At 32.8% G+C, this 16,652-nt stretch overlaps 1 protein-coding gene across 3 annotated transcripts in view; it reads right to left on the bottom strand.

Moving 5' to 3' along the window:
- Positions 1–16,652, bottom strand: part of LOC143232368 (neuropeptides capa receptor-like) — an 81,516-nt gene that overhangs the window by 9,390 nt on the left and 55,474 nt on the right. For all 3 annotated transcript variants that reach the window (XM_076467710.1, XM_076467708.1, XM_076467709.1), the window contains one exon: positions 7,434–7,988. In XM_076467710.1, the coding sequence (XP_076323825.1) occupies positions 7,434–7,988 (555 nt within the window). The remainder of the gene's footprint in view (positions 1–7,433; positions 7,989–16,652) is intronic.

Here is a 16,652-nt window from a genome sequence, read left to right as displayed (position 1 = left end):
AGAAGTCCAATGTTACAACCCAAAGTATGATATACACTTCACATTTTCAACTATGGACGTATTGTAAAGGTAAAAGTCAATCTCATTATTAGACTAAAAGTGGTATGACATAGCCTTGTGGTTAGGGCTTTCAACTCGCAATTATATGATAGCAAGTTCGAATCTTTGTCTCGTCAAATATGCTTACCCTATCAGCCGTGGGGCGTTATAATGTGTTAACCAACCCAATATTCGTTGGTAGCCCAAGAGTTGGCGGTTGGTGGTGATGACTAGCTGCCTTCCCTCTAGTATTTCACTACTGAATTAAAACAATCTTAGATTTAAAATGCTTAAATATATGGTGGGTACTACTAACCAGATATCCTCAAATAAATGTGAAAGCTTATAAATTTCTTACTTTTGCCAAACTAAATATATTTTTCACCATCAGCAGTGAAAACATCAGGCAGACTCTCGATGAGACGTAAGCTACGATAACATGTTTACTTTACGAGTTGAAGGCTTGCAAACTTACATGTGTTTCAGGCCAACTAAACTGATTACTCACCAGAATCAATGATATTTATATCTCAATATTCTGACCAAATATTTATAAGATGATTGTGTTCTTTGCATATATATATATACGTTTCTATCCGTAATTCACAACATAAATAAAGAAATTCATACATGACCAATTAAAAACTGTATATTTCTCTACACAGGATATGTATTGTCCAGCATAACACATTTAATAAATGTGTATATATCTAGAGTATATGACGTACCAACAGTGATTCATCTGTGTTAACAAGACCAACTATCAATACTTGTTTGATCCCGCATGAACTTGTGGTTAGGTCGCTCGACTCGCTATCTAAGGGTTGCGGGTTCAATTTCCTATTACACAGGCGTTACAATGTGATGGTCAATCCCACTACTCGTTGGTAAAAGAGTAGCCCAAAACTTGGCGGTGGGTGGTGATGACTAACTGCCTTACTTTCACTCTTACACTGCTAAACTAGGGACGGCCGCTGATAGCCTTCGTGTAGCTTTGCGCAAAATTCCAAAAAAACAAAACCAATATTTGCATCTGGAACCCCATCATCATGCTGCCATCTATCAGCTAGAAAACCTAACTCAACAGGTATTACGAGGGAATAATTGCACACAAAATTCAGTGGACTGAAGCTTTTAAACTGCAATTCACGCAATTTAGACTTGATAAGTAAAGCTAATTGATTCCTTTAGTTTTTATATTTATCTAATATCATAATAATTATTATAAACCATTCATTTTAGCTGTTAACGTTATAAGTACTGAATTTAATATAATTAGTTGTTTTATCTGTTAAGATCAAGTGGCCTAGAATCACGTATAAACTACATTCATTGTGCTAGAAAGTAAGAATTAATAAATGCCTTCAACTGTTGACCTCATATCTGCAAAAGCTACAAATAAAATAACTGCTCATATTGCTGTAATTGAGTTGCTAATATCAAATATCCTTTAGATATTGTGCACTAAAAACATTTCAATATAACAGAAATTAAGAAATCCAACTTCTGTTTGGTGTTAAAATTCTACGTGTGTTTACTGATGAGCTCGCACATCATCTTCACTTATTGAATGAATCTCAGATGGTCTGCCCTGTAGGAACACAGAATAACTATTTACCATAGTTTAGAATATGGAATATTCTCTGTCATATCAGGTATTAGGTTTCACCATCAACGCATGGTTGTAGCCAACAGTCATAGCACCATATATATAGCTGGTCAGCTCAGTCTCAATAACATTAATTGACAAGTCATTGTTGATGTCATCACTGATGCTCTGATTAACTGAATCAGGCCATTCTTTCCTTGATTCACAGTGAATACTCATGGAAGAACTTGTGCTATCTTCCTCGTCATCCCTCAAGTTAGATCTAGTGCTATCACTATATTCTGTTTTATCAGTCTTTTCAAACACCAATATCTTCTCAAGTAAATGCATGAGAGGTTTATAAATAATTTATATGGCTTTTGTTTGTTTGGTTGGCTGCTGGTTGGTTTGTAATTAAGAACAAAGCTTCATAATGGGTTGTATACGCTCTGAAAACCACGGGTATTGAAACCATCTTACTAATGTTGTAAGCTCCAAAACATACCATTGTACCAGTGGAGTGTATTTATATAATTTTATCTGTCAATGTCACATATGCTATGACTTATATAGCCCGTTAGTAAACTGGATGTTAGGTACAAAATCTGGTCCTTAATCCTGCCAAAAGTGGACCATTACGGTGTTCCTATTGTATACCAAAAACAAATCTGACCTATGTGTTCGAACTCATGTGCATTCGTTGTGTTTTCATAATTTTAATGCATACCTTTAGTACTCGTTTTGTGAAACATAATTTCTTATACACTACCCATAACCACTTCACATTTTCTCTAGGCACTTTGACACATCTATTTTGAGTAGTGTAAGCTTGTTTTAAGTTCAAATATCAGTACATTTGGCTAAAAAACATACAACAGTTGTTCCGTTGCTTTATACACTATCATGAAGCTTATGATTTAAATCATATATGACTAATTTAGGTGTGGAAGTATTTTGCTCCTTAACCAGACTTTAAAAGTTTGCTCTTTAATTCACATAGGCTTCTATAAATGTTTGAATCATTCTATGTACTATTCAGCTAATGCCTTATTGACACAGTAAGATGTTAACCAGTGGATGAAAAGCTTTGGCTTATTTGATAAAGTAATTAATAATGACCATTATTTCTTTATTACCATTAGCAAGTTAGCAAAAATATTCAGGACCCTTCTCTGTAAAAAAAAAACAAAAAACGTCGTAATTCTCTACCTAAGTTGGTTTCTAGCACGAAATATTCTTTCTCTAAACAACATATACATACACACACAATTCTGTGCTTAAATAACCTTCCATTGTTTCAAAATTTACGAGATTAAAAGAAAACCTTCAGTGACTTTACGGTGTGACACTTCTTGACGAGTTTTAGTCCTTAAAATGCGTAAAGTACGAAGTATCTCCAGCCTCTTAAACTTCAGGACCAGTAGCTACACCTCAGATCACGATCCAAGTTTCTGTTTTCATAGCACTAAATCAGTACAAAAGTATGCAGTCGTATCTACTTGCACAAGTACCAGTGATGTTGTGTGCTTATCTTATGTTTAAAACGTATGCACACTACTGAACATCAATAAACACCCAAGCAGCATCTAACTTCACTGTCTTCTCTCCTTGAAATTCATTGGCTGTTATTCGCGGACTGCGTCTACTGGTGAAATTATCATTGCCACTAATATTCAGCATCACTACTGCTACAATAACGGTTTCGAAATAATGAACAAGATCACATCATATCGTGAAATAACATCTTAGTATAATGTTATCCTAGATGATGCTGTACACCAGAATTTTGGTCCTGCACCATTGTACTTCATGTGATCAGATTTTTTTTTTTTAAGTTAATCAAAGATTTCAGTAATGCATTGTTCACTCGAATGGTAAACTTGTTTTCTTATACAAGTAGAAGAGGCAGTGTTTGATAAATACTACAGTTGCAAGCACTTTGATCTTTGTAATGTATTACCAAGATTCAATACTTGTCAACATAAAACTGGCATATATTATTACAAGTTGCACACCTTCCATTGCCTTTTATAACGTCATTGTAATTTCACTATTACTAATTACTAAGATTAATGAAATTTGTACCTGTGATGAATGAATGTTGGATCATTAATTAAAGAATATTTTAATGAGTCAGATTTAAGTACTTGATTACAGTCTTTAGTCAGTCTAAGACGTGAAATAAGTTTAGTCAGTGGTACTGACACGTTTAAAACATTAGCACGTTGATAATATAATCCACAGTATAGAAAGCTGATGGCTTACTTCGAAGATTCAGGCTAGAAATGATAAATCTTTAACCATCGTAATGTTAGTTGGATCAGTGGACACTTATTCCTTTTATATTGTATTATTAAGAAAATCTACACTTATATGCATGATGTTAGAGAAATACTTAGGCTCAAGAAGTCTTGACAGGAATGGACCTTTTGAAAGAGCTCGGGTTATAGGGTTTTTATTTGTATCTATCTACATTTATATATATTATTGCACACTTTAAGTTCCCACCCATCTTCTTCATTTGATAAAACATTTCAATAGGCTTAAATGTGTAAACAGGAATAATTATCTCATTAACAAGTGATACTGCTCTTTCATTGCAAGATACGTTATTGTAAACTACATCAGTCAGGTTGAATTACATGATATGAAATTAATACAAGTGATCTTGAGTGCTCAAATCATTCATATTTTTTTCATTTACAGTGATTTTAATCATTACAACTAGAAGACGAACAGCTGTTTGACTACAGTTACAATTAACAATGGCATAAAACAGTATGTTGAGCAATAATTCTCTGAGCAAATGCAGTTCAGTTGCTAAAGAGCAGTGTGTTTTTGTCTAAATACAATCATCCCAGCAGATAATGGCAATACAGTAGATTGACTTTGCAGTACACCAAGCACAGCACCTGAACTTCAAATATGCTGAATTATTTTTCTATATATGTAAGTGTTATCTATGCCCCACTGTTCATGGGTTTTCACTGTTCAACATCGGATGATTTTTGTGAACTGCAACTTACCTGTACTACAGACATTGTTTATTGATAAGTTCTGCACCACATCTACCCCTATACAGCCCATAACAACGTTAGAGACCACGACTTTTACCCTGTGATAGACAGTACCAGTAACCAGAATGAGTCATTATGTTTTGCTTACCATGAACTTACCTCAATTAGTCATAATGAAGACAGTTTTGTTTAGTCAAAATGATTGGTTCACTTGCAGTGTCTGATACAGGGCAATGATTAACAGCTTCAATGTCTACCAAAATTTCACATTAATTTCAATATATGTTTACAAGCACATATAACAAGTTATGTCTAGTCCTGGATGAACGGAGCTGGTAGACACAGATTTGGAAACAAGTAAGTAGCTGCATGCACCATAGTTGGTAGTCAGAACCAACACAGACTTCTCTAGGTTGATTTAATCAGAACAGCAAATATCACTGCTTTTTAATAATCCTTCTTTTCTTATCTAACAGTTATTTTGAAATAGTCATGCCGTCACTTCTATTAAACATACAGAGTATTTCTTCTTCAATGTCCAATCAGCTCACGCATAGAGCAGGTACTTTATTTGTCTCATTCAGAGTTTCATCAGTCAGAACCTTATTTCTATAGAAGCAGAGTTGCCATGGAAACAGAAACTATGTATCTCTCACTGTCCACTGATAATTAAAAGTATAATTTGTCTCACCTATTGGAGAAGTTATTGCAACTCGCAGCTGCTATCCTAATGTGGCATCTCTAAATACTTCTAAGTCACCAGTAGGACGAGTAAGTGATAGAAATTGACAACCTGGAAGTTATATAGAAACCTACTTTCCCATAATAAGGTGTTCAATATTCCCACATATTAGGGGTGAGATCGATAAAGAGACTCTAGCCAGAAGATCTCGAGGTACCAGGTTACAACTCGTAACCCTAGTATAAAGGTCAAACAAAACAATACTTCTGCATGTCCCTCTGTATCCGAGGTGAGAAACTTAGTTTAAGTAAGAGGATCGTCGAGCCCATTGCAAGCTTTTCAACGACTACTGCACTCCAGAAATTTTTCTCTTTCATCTTAGAAATTATCTTTCCTACTAACAAGTTCAAAGTGCAAGAAAATAAAAAGAATATAAAACCAAACAAACTTAAATTCTGAAACCAATATTCATTTTTTGTGGCACCAAATTGCACTTAAAAACTTAGTTTAATGTATTCTAAGATATAATTGACACCAACAGGCAAGTTTAGACCGTGATAAGATCAATAACATTTGATTAACAGAGTTTTAAGTAAATGTAGGTGGCTTGACTAGAGATAAAGAGAATAAACACAAGGTTTTCAGTAAGAAAATCACAAATGAACAGGGGAAAAAGAAAATTATATTATGGATTCTTTATTTCAGAGCCAAGAAAACATATTTCCAAAATGTTCTATTATATTAAGCTAGCCATATTTGCCACCATATCCTAAATGACAAGCAGCCAATTTCATCAATCGATCAGTGATGTAAATATGAGCTTTGTTTAAAACTGTATTACATCCTACGAACTTCAACATACAATGTTTCCACATCATCAAAATAAGAGAAACCATAGTTTCCAGCTTCTTTAAATTCACGTGCTACCAATATACTAGACAGCTTATTGAAACGTATTCAGCAAACAATCTAAGTATGAAGACAAATAAATCTTAGTAGTTAGCCAAAAACGAGTGTGTATACCCAGTTAGTCTAGAATTCGTGAACGAGTACAAAAATATTTGCTAAAGATTTTTAGTAATAAAGATGTGTTCACATAACACATTATACAGAGAATTAATTTATTATATCTGCATATCTGTACATTTTGTTATTTCATATAATTAATATATTATAACAAAGCCATTACGTCTCTCTTTTTGCTCGTTAAAACTAAATCATCTCTATCTGTGTTTTTCTCTTTCAGAACTCTGTTCTTATCTTAAATGTATTAGTTATTCAAATCACTATTACTTTCAAAATTGAAGGGTATTTTTCATACTTCCTTACACTATGTTTCGTGTTTCCAAAAGTAACAAAAAACTTTAACTAACATTACATCAAAAAGTATCAAACATGATACGCGATATTTGAAGCATTTCGTTATTTCTTGTGTTACTTTGTAGTTTTTATTTCTTAAATAAGCTCTTTACTACATTTTTCAGAGTGAAGTAAATATCAAAAAACTGTATTTTATTCAATACGAAATGGTAGCTCACGTTAGGTAACGAAGTTCAAACCATAAATAACTGAGGAATAAAAATTAACCCTAAAGAAAGTCATATAATAAAATTTTCTATGAGGGTAAGTTTAATACAAAATATTCTCATGATTTGCACTAAGTTTGCACACATTAACATGTATGTGTTTAGTTTTTACAGTTGTTTTTAGAAACTAATTTTGATAGTTAATTCACTTTTACTACTTTACAGTTTACGGGTGATAACTTTTTAAAAGTCACCAGTATGAGCCCGAAGGTGTTATAGTTATGTTTATATTAGATATAGTCTGGCATCATAAATCCAGCATCTGTGTGGTATGACTTCCGGCCTGTAAATCTGAGTAAGCATCGCGTTTTATGGTCAACAGATGCCTGTACTATTACGCTAACGTTTTCACGTTTTCATTCTTTTTTTGTGTGTACCAAACTTTACACGTTATCTTAACTTATGTTTTAAAATGTGTCTGACTTGTTTATCTATACTTTCATTTCCTGCTTTGACAACTATCTGTGCATCAAATTTAAACAATAATTTTAAAAATGTATTATACGATATTATTAGCATACCTAACATTTTGTGCACCGATCGACGACCACGAAGTTTTCTGGAATCATCGCCAGACGATGACCGTTTAGAAGATTCTCCAGATGATACACGATTGAAGCGTGAGTTTCTCAGCGTCAGTCCTATTTTCACATACAGAATTATGATCAATGACATCGGGAGAATGAAAAAGGCGAAGATGGAGAATTGCAGAAGAGGCAAGCTAACAGCATTACTTTCCATTGGAAGTGCACAAAAGGCAGAACCTTCAAGATTGTTCCCTGATCCCTTAGGATATTCCACGTAGTTGACTTTGGTGAAGATAGCAAACGGTATTGCACTAATGCACGACACAATCCACACAGCCGTAATTATTTTAATCGCTCTGGAAAGAGAAGATAATGTCTGGATACTTAGAGGATGGCATATAGCAATGTAGCGTTCTGTTGTAAATGCGACAATTGTCAGTACTGAAGCATAACTTGTCATCTCAGCTACCATGGCTCGTAGTTTGCACACTGTCTCTCCCAACAACCAGGGATACTGTTGCCAATAAAGCTTTAGATCGTTTGGAATTCCTGGAAAAGACAAATATACTTTATAAGCTTTATATTCCGAAATACAGTTGATACTGGAATCCAACATAAAATTCGAATCCAATCACGTCACTTTATTTGAAAAAAACACACACACACAAAACGTTTTTAGCAGTATTTGTATTATGTAACATGCAACTCAAGCTAATGATAAGACTTATCATGCTGTTCTTTCTCATCACATTGGGTTTACAGCAAGGATAATGTATATAAAAATAATTATATTTCGTTTGTTATACATTGCTGCTGACGAGGAATTTCACTTAGTTCCATAATTCAACACTGGAATGAGTTTCAACTGGCAAATGCTAAGCTAAACTATCATTTATATCAGCCGTTTATGACACAGGATACATAATTTAACCTATCAACAGTGTTACTATAATATAACAACACACTTGTGGTTTTACGTTATGCTCTGCTAGCTGAGCTAACACGACTTTTAACAAAAGTTTCCCTCCTCATATTCTCGTACACCACAGTAGGAAAATTTTGCAACTTTCTTATTATATTTTATACCCAATAAACCTAGTAATAAACTTTGAAATGTTATTATTTAATGAATGTAAAATTTAGCTAGACATGATTTTTTTTCTGAAAATATCCTTATAGTGTATAGCCTAATGGTTAGGGCGAATCCCACTCATACCAAACATGCTCGTCCTTTCAGCCGTGGGGGCGTTATAAAGTCACGGTCAATTCAACTATTCATTGGTAAAAGAGTAGCCCAAGAGTTGGCGGTTGATGGTGATGCCTAGCTGCTTTCCCTCTAGACTTACACTTCTACATTAGAGACGGCTAGGGCAGATAGCCGTCGTGTAGCTTTGGGCGAAATTCATAACAAATAAACAAGGTCCCTTAACTGTTTGACGGTATTTAATGACTCAAAAATACATCTGATAACATATAAACATATGAACAAAACATCTGATTAGCTAGTTACATGAAACTTAGTACGGTAAAAATTTAAAAAAAAACGTTTCTTTCAAAAATCAAGTCATTTTAAGCTGTTTAAAATTAAGATGTACAGAACTGCGTTTATATAACTTGAAATACAGTGAAGCATGGAACATCTCAGACTGACTGTGGATGAGTAACGTGCCATCTCAATTCTCAGATGCGAAAACCTTAGGAGCCTTCAAGGAAACATGTGTTCGAAAACATCAGCAATATGACGTCATGGAAAACATCAAAAAAGTCTGATATGTGGTTAAAAACATTGAATTTTTTGTTACACTTAAATTAATGATATTTCTTAAATACTTGTTCTAAAATAGCTCATTAGTAACTTTACGTATTTTAGTACTATAAATACAACTCCTTGATTGCAGAATACTTACAAAATCTTATTACGCTTTCACATTTATGTCAAATCTCATCTTTTCTGCCGTCAAAATATTCACTACTACGGGTTTAATCTCAAGTTAGGTCAGTATTATGGATTTTATTGAACCCTTTGTTAACTGCATCTTTAATCAGTTCTGATACAAAGAAAGATCACACCAAGTAATTTTTCTTTTACCCCGCAACACTGTTACAGTACATCCTACACTGATTCTTTTTTTAAAATAGTTGTGTTTAATTTGAACAATAACGTATCATTCCAGGAGTTTAAGAGTATGTTTATTAAGGCCCAACTACTCCTGTTTTGGTTCATTTTTACACAAAATTTCTTCAACAAAGATCTGAGGAAGTAGGAATATCGTAAACAAGTTGTTTTGTAGCCAAAGTTTCTGTTGTGTCAAGAAAACAGTCTCTAAAGAGATATTAGTGTACATTTCAAGTAGAAAAAATCTTGGGCTACTCTTTTACCAACGAATAGTGGGATTGACCGTGATATTATAACGCCCATACTGCTGAATGGACGAGCATGTTTGGTGCGACCGGGATTCAAACCCGCGACCCTCAGATTACGAGTCGGACGCCTTAACCCACCTGGCCATGCTGGGCCGTAAGAGAATTGGAACTTAATCATTTGAGATATCATGGATATGGATAAATATCTATTACAATAAGTGATACAGTAAGTACAAACTTTAGGTTAAAGAATGATTCGGGCATATGGGTCAACAATGACTTTTTTTCTCAATAAACTAACCAGTGTATGTCAGGTGAATACAATTCCAGGTTGGTGCTTGGTTAGAACTTTAAGTATGTTAAGTATTCTATGATGAATTCACCATGGAATTAGAATATTTATTACACTGAAAGGCAAGATATATAGCAACTCATCACTCCAGAAAGATCCTGTTCATTCATTGAAGCTTCCAGTTACTATCTAATCTTTGCTTTAATATTCACTTCAGATTCATTATTGCATATGTACTTCACCCAAACCCAACAAATGTAGATCGTAATATACATATCTCCTTTTTGGTTGTTTGTTTATTTTGAATTTCACGCAAAGCTACACAAGGGCAACCTGCGTTGTTCGTCCATAATTTAACAGTGTAAGACTAGAGGGAAGGCAGCTAGTCATCACCACCCACTGCCAACTCTTGGGCTACTCTTTTACAAACGAATAGTGGTATTAACCGTCACATTACAACGCTTTCACGGCTGAAAGGGCGAACATGTTTGGTGTGACGGGGATTCAAACACATGATCCTCAAATTACAAGTAGAGGGTCCTAATCACTTGGCCATGCCGGGCTTTTTTTTGTCAATTGTGTTGAAAACAGAATACGAGCCAGTTCGGAATGACATCGTTCATTTTTTTGAAGTGTGTTTAGAACAAAGCCATGCTGTACTATTTGTTATGTCTATCGCGTAGAGTCAAACACCAGATTTTATCATTTTATGTTCGAAAACGTAGCACTGTCCCACCGGGAGAAAATAATTATTATTATTTATATTTTTGTAGACTTATTAAATACCATTTATTCACAGTTGCAGTGATAAAATTTCTATGAGCATGAACAAAAACTATAAAGAAAATCTTTTTTTTGCTTGGGTGTGATTACGAGTTCTATCTAAAAACTCATTAAAGAAACTTTCAATCTGGCTTAGGATTAGGATTAACATTTGTGAGATATCATTTTATATCAATGCAAGTTTAATTGTTAATGAGTGAATTTCGTATTATAATCGCACATATTAAAACGTGATATAATTCATAAGTGTATTTATGTGTTTTTTCTTATAGCAAAGCCACATTGGGCTATCTGGTATCCAACAACTCATACGAAAAGAAGAAAACAAGCAATGGTCCCGTCTATATCAATAAACTTGTAGGGTAAATTTGATTAAGAAAATTTCGTTTAGCTCAACCCTCATTTTTAAAAAATACATTAAAGCTCGTATCACTAGGGGACTTCAAAGGATTCGCCTGTAATTTTAACACGTTTTAACATGAATTGTTTTGATGCATCACGGTTAAAGGCACATCATATACACTTTTCGTATAATCGACTTCTCTTCATACTTATTAAGCGCATGGTTCCATTTCTGTTGATAAAGTGACGTGTGAAATGTAAAAGTAAATTTGTGGTGCTTCTTTCTTAGATGCAGATAGAGCTCAATGTGTCATGATGCGAAATAAAAGAATCCGACAAACTACAGCTTTAAAAGCAAATAATAATTATGAAAATATTATGTTTTATATTTCAATTTACTTACAATTCGCTGCAAAATTTTGGCATGGTAATTTACATACAACTTAAGCAACATGATTCTACCTGGTCGTGGAATGTCTGTCATCATAGCAACGTGTCTAACAATGTCTGTAATGATACAGAGCGTGTGTTAGTTTCTAAGTGAACTTTAAACAGGTATTATCCAATGGAAGAATGGCACGCAACATGCTTTAAGCGTGAGCTGAAAACAGATAATGACTGTTGTTTGTCCTGATTACCAGAGTCAGAATTCTATAAAACTTAATAAAAAAAACTACATTCGAGTTCGGCATTTCGAGATGGCATGCCGTTTGTGACGGATTTACCGTTATACGTTTATTTTAATACGTGCATTTGTTTCACCATAGTTTTTTATATGTATGTTGTTGGCTATGTATTGCGCAACTCTCCTCTGTTCTTTAAGTTTGTAGAAGATTCTTGAGAGTAAGAATCAACAATATTTGTTTTATAAAAACGCTAGATCATTTTCGAACACTGTTTAAACTTCGAAAAACTTGCGTCATTTGTATAAAAATAGCTAGCCGAGAGACTGTTATAGAAAATTATTATTAGTTAGCTACAGTCAGTGTGCTACAGGCCTCGGAAGCTAAAATTGTGATTAACACCTATTAACTGGAAACTGCAGAATTTGACCAGGGACGTTTATAGATTTTCAACATTACAAACCATTCAATTTCAGTGAATTAACTTCGGACATTAGTAGTTCTACTGGGAATTAAATATTGTCTTCAGTGAAAACTTACGGGTGCTCCAATCTGAGCCAACCGTCAAAAGAAGTGTATAGCTGTATCAACAAAGGATTAATTTGTTCTCTGTGAACGTCGATAAGGATAAAAGATTCAGTTCCAGATATAAGATTGATTATTATTTTTAAGTTTGTAAAACTGTTGTATATAAATCATTATTTGTTATAAATTGTATAGTCTTTTTGTTTGTATATTAAAATATATTTGTGTTAAGGATGAAAATTGAGTGTATCAACCCTGTTGGCAAATATCATGAAATTTAATAAATATTAACATTTAATTAACTTCTAAATTAAAACTAAATTTTACAGTTATTAATAAAACGTAGTAACTCGTCCGAAATAAATTATAACACGTAACAGGTTTAATCTTAAAACACATTGCAACACTCATGAAAAACTAACTTTATATGAGAAATATCCTGGTCGTGGCTAAGGAGTTTAATAAAAATATATTTGAAACCAATCTTATGTGTAGTTTGCCCGATGAACTGGAAATAAGTTGAAGAGTAAGTATTTACAGAGAGTAGTTTTTAGATAATTTATTTAAAAAATTGGGAACTGTGAAAATTGTAAGCGAAAACTGAAGAAATCTGATAGCCATTACATGAATAACTTGTAATGTGTGAATATATATATATATATATACACACTTCGTGCAATGTTGCCATCTGTAGACAGGTTTCCCATTAAATGAGATACTTGTGTGTGTTTTACTAGTATTTATCACGTTTCCATATACGTTTGGCATTTTGTGATCGTTTTTTAACAGTAGAATGGGATGAAAGTAACTGGTTATTTTAAGAAAGAGTTTTTGTCATTAATTAACTACTATAGAGCAAGAGACCTTATAATTTTCATTAGGCAATGTTAATGTAAAAATAGGAAGAACAGTTTTGCAAAATATAAAAACAACAAGTCACTGACAACTTGAAATTTCCATTTTTCACGAGCAAGAGATCAGTTTTCCCGCCCTTTCCCCGTATCAAATCAAGAGTTCTGAATTAAGTAAGGATGTAGGTGCTGATGGTGATAAAGGGGAAGAACGCTATCAAATAACCATCTTTTGATGTATGGTGTTTTCTGTTGTAACAAGAAAAAAAATTTTAAGGACTGGCAAAATCGCTTATATAAGGAATTTCTTTAATATAATATTCACTACACAACCATTCATCCAATTCTTTATTCTCCTGTAATACAAGACAGGTTTTCAAGGTTAATATATGCAACTTTATGGAATTTTTTCGTTTAAGTTGTGTCTTTATATAAATTACATGATAAAAAGTCATGATTTATGAAATATCTAAAAAGTTTTCTCACATTTATATTTGTATATATTTCTATCCTTATCAACGTAGTCAGAAAATTGTGTGTTTGTTTTCTTATAGCAAAGCCACATCTGCTGAGCCCACCAAGGGGAATCAAACCCTTGATTTTAGGGTTGTAAGTCCGCAAAAAATGTGAATATTATTCATATAATATTCGCTGTAAACACTGCCCTATGACTGTGCATCGTTGAAAGTACGAAGACAAAGCTATTAATAAATGCATGAGTGTCCAATGAGAATTCAATTTTAAAATTTTCGACCCAAAACATGAGTAATAAAGCAAAAGTTTCTTAACGTATTTATTGTAAATTTAGAATTACTTTTTATACATTAATTCAATGTGCAATACATTTCCATCCAAGTATTTTTAATCTGTTTATTTTTTTGTTTTTCATCTTATTTTAACCTAATAATAACAAAAAATACATGATGGATGTTGTTTGAATTAAGCACAAAGCTACTCAATAGGCCAGCTGTGCTTTACCCACCACGGGTATCGAAACTCAGTTTTTAGCGTTGTAAGTTTGCGGACATACCGCTGAGCCACTGAGGGGCTACACGATGGAAGATCTCCTTGAATAGTTATAATATTTTTGGATTATAAATGTTTGAATTTTACTAATCCTCCATTAGAGTTTTCACTAATCCTCCGTTAGAGTTTTTACTAATCCTTCGTTAGAGTTTGCGCTTTATATTCGTATATTAAATGGAAAATAAAATCAGTTATTATTAGATTCAACTGTGTGATTAGTTTGTCACTTACAATCTTTTAGTTAGATAAATAACTGATAAAATGTTGATTCCCTGATCAAACTCTGATGTGAAGGAGCAGCTTCTTGCCAGCTGTAACCAGACCTCTGACAATGATAGATAATAATATATTTTTTTACTTCTTTCATATGGTATCAAACAACAGCTGTAATAATCAACATAGGTGTTCTATATATTATTGTATACGAGTGTATGAAGTTTTTAATATTGTTTTACTGTTTGTGAGACGTAGAATAAAAGCTCTTTATCTCTAGGCCCAAAAATATCAAAGAGCCTGTCATCAATAATTTTACAATGTTTGAAAACGTAGTATTATTGTGTACGTTACAAAAAATGGCAGTGTTTTTTAACAAATATTTCCTCAGAAGGCAAGTGATTTTGCTGAATTCTGGGACTCTAGAAGATTTTATTTCTCTTGAGCTATAGCTTAACGATATTCTAGACGAGTTTCTTTTCTGTTGAGCTAAAATTAATGGTACTTTAGAATACTTTGTTATCTTTTGAATTATGGCTTAATGGTATTCTAGATTAATCTATTATCTTTTGAACTATAGCTTAATGGTATTCTAGAGTAGTTTGTTTTCTGTTGAACTATAGCTTAATGGCATTCTAGAATAGTTTGTTTTCTGTTGAACTATAACTTAATAATATTCTAAGATAGTTTGTTTTCTGTTGAACTATAACTTAATATAACTTAATATTCTAAGATAGTTTGTTTTCTGTTGAACTATAGCTTAATGGCATTCTAGAATAGTTTGTTTTCTGTTGAACTATAACTTAATAATATTCTAAGATAGTTTGTTTTCTGTTGAACTATAACTTAATAATATTCTAAGATAGTTTGTTTTCTGTTGAACTATAGCTTAATGGCATTCTAGAATAGTTTGTTTTCTGTTGAACTATAACTTAATAATATTCTAAGATAGTTTGTTTTCTGTTGAACTATAGCTTAATGGCATTCTAGAATAGTTTGTTTTCTGTTGAACTATAGCTTAATGGCATTCTAAGATAGTTTGTTTTCTGTTGAATTATAGCTTACTTAATCCAAAAATATCCTAACACTGATTGACTTGAAGTCTTCCTCACTAAGAAATCGTAATTTGTTTACGCAAATATTCTGTTATTCTGATCAAAAGTAAACAAACTATATGGAATAGAACAAAAAGCATCTTTTAAGCTATCAGCTAATGGTGGTAAAGCAACAGCTCTTTGCCGTTATGTTTAAAAGTAGAAAAACTGATTTGCAACGTATGTATCAAGATCGTTTGAAGTCAGTGCTTTCAGAACTGTTTAAATCGAATTACTCGTTAATGTACCATTAGAGCTAGAAAGTTTTATCAACACAAAGTTTCAATCTTTGAAACCAAATCAATATGTTATTACTATAGGAACTAATGTATTATGCTAGAACTATTCAAGGCATAGTTTTCATATAGAGTGGTTAAAACAAAAACCTATTAATAAAATAAATAAGTACAAAAATATTATATATATATATGTTAAATATGAAGCATAGTTCTAATTTATCTACTGCGGTGGATATACAGGATTATTTAAAGCATGGTAGATAATTTTATGCTCTCTCCCATTTGATATGCAATTCAGGGGTTTCTGTAAATAGTAATAAAACTTCTCAATTTTTAAATAATATTTTTAAATATGTTGCTGAGTTTCTATATCATTTAAGCCTTTTTCAAATTCCTGGTAAATTAATTTCGGAATTGAAAACAATAACCCGCTTAAAATGTCAGAAAACTTTTCTGTATAATGAACAGAATTCTTCTCTGTGATCCTTTAATTCAACATGATTTTTAGCATTTTTTTGCAGGGCGTGGTATAGTTGTTAACATGAAGAGTTGCATATCACGGAGTCAAGATCAGATCTGTGATATATTGCCTTAGACATTTGTGATAAAATTAAAACCGTGGTTTAGAGCAGCCACTTAGCTCACGTGCCACATAGAGTGTGCCCATGTTGAAAATTACGAATTTAAAGCTTTACGTAATACACAGATATATTTTTAATAAACATATTCTCTTCGAAGCTAATGTAGCTTGGTAATAATTTCGGAGAGTTGCTCAAATAATGGAACTAGGGTATAATATATAATAAAACAACTGATATGTTTACTTGAAATGTTTGTTTAATCTCATGTGCACAAGCCAGA

The sequence above is a fragment of the Tachypleus tridentatus genome, chromosome 11 (genome assembly GCF_004210375.1).
Source record: "Tachypleus tridentatus isolate NWPU-2018 chromosome 11, ASM421037v1, whole genome shotgun sequence".
In the NCBI taxonomy this organism is placed as follows: Eukaryota; Metazoa; Arthropoda; class Merostomata; order Xiphosura; family Limulidae; genus Tachypleus; species Tachypleus tridentatus.
Note: the sequence above shows the minus strand (reverse complement) of the source record. Positions and strands in the feature narration are given on the sequence as shown.